This window comes from Cryptomeria japonica, chromosome 1 (genome assembly GCF_030272615.1).
Source record: "Cryptomeria japonica chromosome 1, Sugi_1.0, whole genome shotgun sequence".
NCBI classification, from domain to species: Eukaryota; Viridiplantae; Streptophyta; class Pinopsida; order Cupressales; family Cupressaceae; genus Cryptomeria; species Cryptomeria japonica.
In genome coordinates this window covers 218486591-218497913 of record NC_081405.1, presented here as the reverse complement: position 1 = coordinate 218497913, position 11323 = coordinate 218486591, and the positions used below count along the sequence as shown (strand labels likewise).

General features: G+C 31.8%; 1 protein-coding gene across 1 annotated transcript; it reads left to right on the top strand.

Moving 5' to 3' along the window:
* Nucleotides 1-4049: 4049 nt before the first annotated feature.
* LOC131042875 (lysine histidine transporter 2) lies at nucleotides 4050-9789 on the top strand. Its single transcript, XM_059216839.1, has 8 exons — nucleotides 4050-4251; nucleotides 6269-6441; nucleotides 6987-7370; nucleotides 7514-7907; nucleotides 8414-8519; nucleotides 8648-8739; nucleotides 9057-9125; nucleotides 9520-9789. The coding sequence occupies exons 1-8, from the start codon at nucleotides 4219-4221 to the stop codon at nucleotides 9616-9618; spliced, it is 1350 nt and encodes a 449-aa protein (XP_059072822.1). The 5' UTR covers nucleotides 4050-4218; the 3' UTR covers nucleotides 9619-9789.
* The last annotated feature ends 1534 nt before the right edge of the window (nucleotides 9790-11323 follow it).

Genomic DNA, 11323 nt, shown 5'->3' with positions numbered 1-11323 from the left:
AGTTAAAGATGCATTCTAATGTCTAGATAAACAATATGGGTCATCTCTATCTATGTCACACCCCGCCACGATCTATGTCACACCCCGCCACGAGGCCTAGAGGACATAACATCCATGAACAAGAAAATGCGGGAATTTATTTATTTATTTTATTATTACACTTAATATAACATATACAATGCTAGAAATACAATGAAACAATTACATAATAAATCATTTAACAACTGTCCTAGAGGCCCCATAACGATGCTACCCAAGGTTATACACTAACTCAAATAATACAAAGAACTGCTAAGAATTACATTACGGAATAATACATGAATATAATATTCTCATTACAATGCTCGAGAATTTACATTTGAACTTCCAAATACAACTGATAGATCCACAATATACAAATCTCCAAAAGTCTCATGTGGGGAAGTATACATGAATCTGGTACATCAATGATAGTCTTCAAATCTCCACCGAGCCAACACAAACATGAAGCTGAAGGAGCCAAACCCAATGGGTGCAAAAAGCACTCCACCCAACCATGTGGCACCAAAATAGGTCCACCCCCCGTGCTAGGAGATACCAGTTAGACCCACCAGGAAGAATCAAGATATACAAGGGTACCAACATGACTCACAAGAGAACAACATATCCAAACAATCAAGGAATCAACAAAAATTAACGAGCAAGAGGCTCACAAGAGAATACATAGAAGCACTTGAATTACAACAATACACAGAAGATTGAACACATTCACAAAGGCAACAAGCATGAGAATACAACCACTTCCAAAAACTCAACAATACACGGAAGGAAGAGATACGGGTTACCACTAGGTTGCAAGGGAAGAGTGTCATCACTAGGATGTCATGGGTTACCCTGGTAGGTTTTCACTAGGTCACGATCCCCATCTTGGGTTACCCTGGTGACCTCTCCTGACCCCCAACCCCCATACATTCACTAGTGGACCACACCAACCTTTCAAGGAGACAAGGTTGGTGGAATCCATTCCAAGCCCTTCTCCACTTACCCCAAACCTATACAAGCGTTTGCGAGCAAGGAGGCATTAGAGAATTATCTTGATTAATGTGGTCTAACTACCCACCCAAGTTCATTAATTAGGTTATCACTTGATTACAAAACTTCTATTGGGTTACCCTGGCAACCACTTTGGGTCTCAACCCCCAATAGAAGCCACTCCCCTTACTTGCACCTAGGATTCAAAACAATCTTAAGGCCATGATATCCAAGACACAAAGAGACAAGACTCCAACCTTAGAAAGACTAAACCCATTTGCTAGAAGTGAGATCCAAATGGAGTACTACAATAGGATAGGGAAGAAAATCTAGCACACAAAAATCCACTGATCCAAAATTAACAGAAATAGAAATACATCAATGCTTTAACAATGAAGGCTTGATTGTCAAGAAGATCATACAAGACACCAATCTCATAATCATTCCAAGACAATGAGAGATCAAGAACAAATAGAACTCAAAAGGTGGTTTAGCCTCTGGTATCTTAAGCATTACATAACATGACCAATCAACCCACAATGAAAGACAAGAGACTAAGTAAAATCATGGTCTCCTAAAGCCAAACTTAACATAATCTAATCTTATATAATTCTAAGAAGTCCAAATTGGTTCCTATACATCCATTATTTCAAATTTAACTTTAATTTGCTATTCACCCAAGACCAAAACATAATATTACATTTGATTTCTATCCATTTGCATGATAATAAGATCATTTCTTTTTCAAACATTAATAAAATAGTCTTATACATTACTATTATATTGCAATCAAGATTTCATTCAATAACAATGTAAGAACCGATTTAAATGTATATTTGTAATTTTCATGAGAACGCACATATAATTGTAACCGCTTGATGCTATATAGCTTAGTACATCTAATTTAATCCTTCATATCTATTCACCATAATATACATTTTATCATATATACCACCTTATCAAAGTAAACTCTATTTTCCGAATGAGAAATATATATCTATCTACTAGATTATCCAAAAACATAAAAGTATTAACATTAATTAAAAGAATAATTGAAATGACCTCTTATATATATATAATCAAACTTATCAAACCCCATTATTGAATCAATATAACATTAACCCCGAAGCAATGTTATGACAAACATCATAAAAATGAAATAAAATAAATTATGTCGTGGTATCCACGGACTGTGATATCCACAGGTTGTGGTGACCACGGTATGTGGCTACCACAGTTCGTGGATCACTACAGACTGACCACGGCCTGTGGCTACCACAATTCGTGGATCACCATAGACTGTGGTGACCACGGGGGTGGCAGTGGGTGGATCTTTCGCTCCCCTTCATAGCCCGTAACACATAGTCCAATACACTTGCAATAAATTTTCACATTACGGAGTTAAAACGATGTACAGGCAATTAAATAAATAAATACATACATACCTATATATATATATGTATGTATACGTATGCATATATGTATGTATGTATATATATGTATGTATATGTATGTATATATATATGTATACATATATATATCTATATATATGTATACATATATATCTATATGTATACATATGTATGTATATGTATATGTATGTATATGTATATGTATATGTATATGTATATACATATACATATACATATAAACCAAACATGCATAAATCACAATATAATTTCACGAGAGAAATAAGGATGATCAATTTTTGAATTTAAAATGTGCAGATTCCCTGCACAAATAATCACCTCATAAACTACAACATATGATTCCATCAAAGACATTACTATACAAACACTAATCACAACCACATAACAACATTAAAGATGAATGATCAAAGCAGATGTACATCTACGAATTACGAGAATACTCCATCTATAATCATCTAACTCATAGAGTGAAGATACATCAAATAACATCATAATTCTAACCATCCACATAACAAGAAACATTATAGTCATATAGAAATCTAGGAAGCATAGACAAGCATCACAATCCAAAACCAAAATCGACCAACACCAAAATAAGGGTTGTACCACACAAAACACAAATCACAAGGTTTGACAAACCAAAAGAGGGAGGGGCACTACAATCTATATACCCTCCATGACATGAAAATTCAAATTTCTTATTAAATGCTTTACAATGGAAAAATGACGCTCAAAGAGGTTTCTTATCTTTGTTAGTAAAACATTTCCTTATTTTTATTTCCAAGGCACATGTGAAGTGGAGTTAAATAAACAAAAGACATGAATTTGTTCATCTACTCAATAAGATGTTAAGATAAGTTAATTTTTAATTAAATAATCTTCTTTCTTATATCATTAAAATTAGAAAATAAATAAAATAAAATAATTTTATAATATTTATAATTTATAAGAAAGTTTATATATATATATATATATATATATAAACACACACAAATTACATTCACATAATCCATGTAAAATCGTTGTCAATAAAAATTAAAAGTAAAAAAAAATAAAATTATTTTATTTATTTTCACCTCTTAATTATCAAAATTTAACTAATCAATTAATTTGTATATTGTTAACTTCATAATTATCTCAATTTAATATTATAATAATATAATGATATGATTAAATAATAATAACATATTTTTAAAAAATTAATAAAAATATAAAATATAATAATATCTTAATAATAATTTAATATTAATTATAATAAGATAATATATTAATTTATTATTATTACTATAAACGTATTATTAATGAATCCATGTTTTGAATATATTTATAATCATTCCATATCATCATTTTATTTTGACTTTCTTATTTTAGAAAATATTTAAATTAGCCATACCAACAATAAATCTGTTGTTTCCCATAAAGGAAGTTAGATTAAAAATAATAATAATAAATGTTTATTTAGAAAGAGTAAAACTAAAACAAAACTTTGACCTAGATTTGTGCATGCGTTCTCTAATTAAGATTATCTAATAGATAATACGGTTAGCTTTTGTAAGTTATGTTTATAAATAGAATATAGAAGATCTCAAGATTCAGATTCTGTTGAGAATTTGACCAACAACATGCAAGTTCTAGTTCCGAATATTGTGGAGAGTAGTGTTAGATGACATCCAATCCAATACAATCCTAGGAGAGTATAAACATTTTTCTCCATAGCTTGTAGGATACCGCTTTCTCCCAGGACTGAGATTGCTCTTATCAATCTCGTCTCTGTACAATGGGCTCATCAAGCAATGCCAACGCTGTCCAGGCATGTCTTTTATTCTTCTCATTTCTTCAAAATCTGATTTTTACTGTCACATTAGAACAGAGTAGCTCTTCATTGGAAATTGGTAAGATTCAATGTTTTGAATCCATGAAGAATGAATAGGCAATGTTCAGAATCTTAATGGCGCACTGCATGAATTTACATTGTTATTAGAATCTTAATGGGTATGTAAGAACTTGTGTACAATTCTCTTCACTGGATGTGGATGCTGCTCTGAATCTTAGCTATGGAGGTGTAGTTTGTTTAGAATTCTATGGATGTGATTATGTAAAGTTTACAGGATTTATGCATGTTCTTCATTTGGATATGTAGAACTTTTTGTAGACAATAAAAAAGGGATAAAAATTTATTGAAAACAGAGAAAGCGAAACAACAAAAGAGAGCAAACAGTCTAACAAAAATAACTACATCATAGACTTATCATTCATGACTAACTATTTCAGTTTGGATTATAGGATTTGTGCAGTTTTTTTGTTTGTGTATGTAGATTCTTTTGTTTTGGTACCTAAGATTTAGATCAAATTATTTTGTGGAGAGGGTTACGCTATGTCTTGGTTTTTTTGGGCGGGGAGAACAGAGATCAGAGCAGGCTGCTCTGTAAGTTTTTCTTGGACTCTCATTTGAATGATCTCTTCAATCTTACATTGCCCCATGGAGTTTGAACACGGTATTATATGGTGCTTGGATTTAATAAGTGCCAATATTCCGTTAATATTAAAAACTCTTGCATGATTTGTTTTGGGGCATATCTCTACCCAATAAGAAACTGATCTGGAGTACATTACAGCTATAGAAAAAAAGTCTTGTTACAGATCTGTCATAATTGTGGTATAATGCTGCTGCAGAAGTCTTAAAAAGGAAGAAACCCAAATTTCATCTGGAAAGTCAGAATAGGGTCTTATGGAGGAGTTGGAGATCTATTTTTAAGGATAAGAGGTTCTTTGTCTGAAAAATAACAGTTCTTATTTTTTAGGATGTCAAATTAAGGGGTGGAAAAAATGGGGGCTAAAAATTGTTCCACCAATTTAGATATTTTTTCTGTCATTTATCAATCATCTTACATTTTTAAATTTTTATCAATTAATTTTTTATTTTTTTATAATATATTATTTATTATTTTATAATACATTTTATGAAACCGCAACTTAAACTGTAATACAAAATACAAAATTCATGGGAGCTTGACCCATCTTAACAAACTAGAGTAAATTCAGAAGAGTTACTGAGTACTTAGAGCAAGGAGATGGGCTTTAGGGCCTGTCTACTTTGTATAAGAACATACTGATGCTTTTGACAAACCTCATCTTTTTATTGTCATGGATGCTTATAAATGTAATCCAAGTCACACATCTTCTAACCCTTCTTTTAGTGTTGTTAATTTTCTACAATTGAGCACATCTTAGTTTATGATTAATTTAATGAAGCTACTTGTATATTAATTTGTTGACCTGTGTGCTGGATTAGATTTTCAATTAGGCTACTAAGTTCAGCAATTACCATTTTTAGATTTGTACATTTTAGAACATTTCTACAGCGATCTGCAAATCAGGTTGCCTATATAACATTTCAAAGCTGACTACAGTAGTCTTTTTTGGTTTTCCAGAAATTGAAATCATGAAATTCCTTAGAAATTGGCATAGGTTGGTATAGAAATACAAATTTAAAGATTATTGGCTAGGTTGGAAGCAGAAGGAAAAACAATTTTAGATTATTAGATTTATAATAATTTTCATAGGTCTATTCAAGATGTTCTCCAAGAAAATTTATGATTGATTAGCAATTATTCGGTACTGAAGGTTTCAGAACATTCATACAAGATGCTGAGAAAGACCAAGTCATTCGTTCCACTGGGCTTGAATAGCAAATTTAACAACTATGAAATTTTATACTAAACACAAATAATTAGCACATGTTATCATTAATTTCAGTAGAATATGTTTACTTAGAATTCACTCGTTTCTCTTAGAGTTCCAATGAATATACTGTCTTATTCTTGCAGAGAGTTACAGATGAGAAGCAGAGACGTGCAGATGAGAAACAAAGGATTGATGATTGGCTTCCTGTAACTGGTTCGCGTAATGCAAAATGGTGGTATTCGACATTTCACAATGTTACTGCCATGGTTGGTGCTGGAGTTCTGAGCCTACCTTCTGCAATGTCATGGCTAGGATGGTAAGTTTGTGTTTGGTTTGGTTTAATCGGTGCTGCAGGCATAATTCACCTCATTTTTCATGTGAATGAATGAATTTTAATGATGTTCATGAGACCATCAGTTTAAGATATCAAAAATTGTATCTTTAATCATTTTAAAAGTTTTTTTTAATATCGGTTTTTCTGTTGTGGATCTGATATAAAAGCCTACAATATTGTAAAGTCTTCCTTACTCAAGTAGTTCATTTAATCTTCTCCCCTTTAAATTATTTTCATAATGTATAAGAATATCTTCATATGCTTGTACGCTCAATAATGAAGTTCAACTAATCATTTATTTGAAAAACAATTCTCTATTACACAGAGACATCCATATGTGGGTGTCCACGTAGATATCTACTGTCATAGCTAGACTCAGACTTCTGGATTATATTTTGATTAAGATAAATGTTATTTATTAGAGTTTTGAATCGGAAATGAATTTTGAAAGAATGCTGAAACCTTTTGGATCGTGTTGTCCATAGCCATAGATATTTAATTTGTTAATTTTTTATTGGATTTTGCAGGGGTCCAGGTGTTTTAGCACTTGTCCTTTCTTGGATAATCACTTTATATACTCTCTGGCAGATGGTTGAGATGCATGAAATGGTTCCAGGGAAACGTTTTGATCGGTATCATGAGCTTGGACAGGAGGCATTTGGGGAGAAACTTGGTCTATGGATTGTTGTTCCACAACAACTCATAGTTGAAGTGGGGGTGGACATTGTTTACATGGTTACAGGAGGGCACTCACTGCAGAAGTTTCATGACACAGTGTGCCCATCATGCAAAAAGATAAAATCATCATTGTGGATAGTAATTTTTGGATCAGTTCATGTCTTCTTAGCACAGCTGCCAAACTTCAATTCTGTGGCAGGGATTTCACTTTCTGCAGCTGTGATGTCTCTGAGGTAAATGTTTTATGTAGTCTTACTCTTTGGCTCACTCCTCAGTTGTATTTAAGCTTAAAATGACATTGTTGTTATTTACTCTTTGGCTCACTCCTCAGTTGTATTTAAGCTTAAAATGACATTGTTGTTATTGATTTATGTAGTTACTCCACAATTGCTTGGGGAGCTTCTGTCCACCATGGCCAAGAACCTGATGCTTCTTATGCTTATCGGGACACAACAGTAGCTAATACAGTTTTTGGCGTGTTCAATGCATTGGGACAAATTGCATTTGCATATGCTGGACATAATGTGGTTCTGGAAATCCAAGCTACTATTCCTTCAGAGCCTGGCAGACCCTCCAAGATCGCCATGTGGAGGGGTGTGATTGTGGCATATATTGTGGTTGCTGTCTGTTACTTTCCAGTAGCATTAGTTGGGTACTGGGCCTTTGGATCTTCTGTTGGTGACAATGTCCTTATAACACTTGCCAGGCCGCGTTGGCTTATTGCAATGGCAAATATGATGGTAGTGGTCCATGTGATTGGAAGCTATCAGGTAGGTCCATTATCTTTAATAATGCCCATTTAATACAAGATTAAATCATTTTTTTAAGAAGATTTTTTATCAATAAAGTTGTTTTAGTTATATGATATGGGAGCATGAGTCTTAGGGTGAATCTTTTTGGCTAAGAGCAAGGATTGAGAGTATCAATTTCATCTAGATTCATCTCTTTTTGATGTCAGGAGTCTGACACTTTCGTTAAGAACCTTAGAACTTCATCAACAGACCAAAAGTTCATTGACATTAAAATCAATTTCATCATCAATGAAAAACGAAAAAGTCATATATTATTTATTTTGAAAAAGAAAAAAACTCTTACAAATAATAGACATAGCTAAAAACTAAAACTAAGAATGTTTGAGCTATATCAAAGGTTTCTAATTAAAAAATTCATTGTCATTAACAGATATATGCGATGTCTGTTTTTGATATGCTAGAAACTGTTTTGGTAAAGAAAATGCACTAAGGTTTCTAATTAAATTTTTTTTTGTCATTAACAGATATATGCGATGCCTGTTTTTGATATGCTAGAAACTGTTTTGGTAAAGAAAATGCACTTCCCTCCAGGGCTGCCACTTCGTTTGGTAGCTAGAACTACTTATGTTGGTAAGTCCTGTTGTCTGATTCGCCAGTCTTAATTCAGTATTTTTAATGCACTACATTTCTTTTTGGTTATAAATTAAAACTTTTGTGTCATATAACTTACTTATGCGGACATCCTTTGCGATTGATAGCTTTAACTTGCTTCATTGGTATCACTTTCCCTTTCTTTGGAGATCTGCTTGGATTCTTTGGGGGATTTGCCTTTGCTCCAACAACATACTTTGTAAGTAGTATCATTGTTGTGTTTATGTTGTAATTTTAATATTCGTTTTTAAGATTAGATAGTGTTTAGGTTAAAGATATTAGTTTTTAACAATTCATAGATAGTTGTTACTGTTTCTGATTTAGATAGTGTGTTTGTTTATATCAACATTTTCATTATATTTTTGATCTATCATTAGAATGATAGATAGTTCATGGAAGATAGATAATAGTTTTTAGACTATTTTTATGATCTAACTGAAAGCTAAAGTTAAACGAATGTCCATTTTTCTGTTGATTATGTAATGTTCTTCTACTGATACCTTTCACATCTTACAGCTCCCTTGCATTATGTGGCTGACTATCAAAAAGCCAAAGCGATGGGGCTTATCATGGCTAACTAATTGGGTTAGTTAGACCTTTACACATTTGTTTTCTTTTTTCTGTGCTGAATTCAATTGAATATGTTCTTCAAAAATACCATATCATATTTACAAATGACTACTTATATAAACAGCATTTCATTTATTTCTATGAATTATTTTTGAATTTGATTTTGTGAGCTTTTTTTTCAATGTTTTGCATTAACTATGATCCATCATTAAGAATTTTTTCTTTCTCTTACTTTTTGATTTCTAATGACGGATCATATATTCTAATTCAAAACATTAAAGAAAAAAACTTAAGATAATCAATTTCACAAACAATCCATGCAAATATCATGAATTGTGAAAATTCTATTTACGAATTCATGAATTCATTTATTAACTGTAGAGTTTTAATTTTTTATATTTTGTTACAGATATGCATAATTATAGGAGTTGCGCTCATGCTTGTGTCATGTATTGGAGGCTTGAGGTCGATTATTATTGATGCAAAGACCTATAAATTCTACCAATAAGCAGAACTATTAAACCCCTAAATCAGCGTGGATAGAATGTGAAGTAAAACAAAAGGATTGGTTTGATATCTTTCACCCACCAGCGTGTGAATTTTGGGATTATTTTAAAAATGTAATATTTTTTGAATTCTGGTTTTGTGATGTCAATCAGTTTATGTAATTTTGATTCAATTTTAGGCATCGTGATTATTTCAAAAAATATAATATTTTGTGAATACTAGGATTGTTTTGGTTTGGCATCAATGCAATATCTTGTGAATTCCGGTGTCAAATTTATGTTGGAGATGTCATCAGTTCTTATTATTTTGATTCAATTCTAGACATTGTGATTATTTCAAAAAATGCAATATTTTATGAATTTTGAGACTTTCAAAATTTGCAATATTTTGTGAATTTGGATCATACAAAAACTGTTAAATACTTTTTTCGTATTTTATTCTAAATTAATTGTTTTTAAAATTTTATTTTATTTTGTATTGTAGAAAATTTGAACTCTGCACCATCTAAATGCTTACAATATGAATTTTGTCACTAAATTAAATACCATTTCACACATATATATGTTGACATTTAATATCAATTTGACATTGATGTCAAAAGAAAAACACATTCAGATTAAAAATACAGTCATTCACATTCAGATTGCTATAAAAATTGCTATTACCTTTATGGGAATTACTTTGCTGTTCTTCGAAGTTCAGGAGACAAATACATTTGATTCAGATTAATATGGCTTGCTATCATCATTAGATTGCACAATATCATCCTTTGTTTTCCTGGTGTAAACACATAATTCGCTTCCAGATTGAAAAGACGTTTCAAAGCTCTCACGGCATCATGTTCTTTATCATGGCGTTACTGTAAATTGGTGGAAGGCGGTTGAGGTTGTTTCTAACCTCCAAACGGTATTTGTTTATGAATTTTGTTTATACTTTAAACTAAAATGTGAAATGGAAATCCGAAAATCTTCTTATTGGGCTGTTTGAAAACAAGGATTAGTTAATTGTAGACATTAAGTTTCCACAGTTCATAATTGTATGGTGAAAGCTTCTGGATTTGATTGTGTGTGTTTTTTTTGTTATCAATGTTTTGAATCATACTCTTTGATTGAAGAGAATAGTTATTAACGTTTCAAATCATACTCTATGATTCATCATCAGGATGAGCTAGAGAAGAGAATAGTTATTAACGTTTCAAATCATACTCTATGATTCATCGTCAGGATGAAATAGTTATTAATGTTTCAAATCATACTCTATGATTCATCGTCAGGATGAAATAGTTATTAACATTTCAAATCATACTCTATGATTCATCATCAGGATGAGCTGATGATTCGAAACGTCAAATCCAAAAGCTTTCACCATACAAGAATTAATTAAGTTAGTTAAGTTATAACTATTCTATAACTGTTATCAAACCGTATACAACAGACTTGACTCTTCTATTTATTTTGAGGAACTCGATGTCTTGAGGTGTTTTTTTTATGACTGTATCTCCTCGATCTAATCTAGCGAAATAAGGGGAGCTGAAGCAAGACTAGTCCATTCGAATTTGGATATCTTAAAATGTTATATTAATTTGTGGGAAAGATGTATTGACGTCTTAATAAGAATATGGTGTGCATTGCAAGGAAAAGAGAAATGTTTAAAGTTGTGCATCTATAATCTCCACTGTGAGTTTACAGAGTTGATGTGACTGGAAT

Bases quoted from the DNA above. Each gene is read 5' to 3' on its own strand.
- LOC131042875 (XM_059216839.1), top strand. From the start codon at position 4,219: ATGGGCTCATCAAGCAATGCCAACGCTGTCCAG. The intron at 4,252-6,268 runs GCATGTCTTTTA...TTATTCTTGCAG, and splicing joins GCAATGCCAACGCTGTCCAG to AGAGTTACAGATGAGAAGCA. The intron at 7,371-7,513 runs GTAAATGTTTTA...TGATTTATGTAG, and splicing joins GCAGCTGTGATGTCTCTGAG to TTACTCCACAATTGCTTGGG.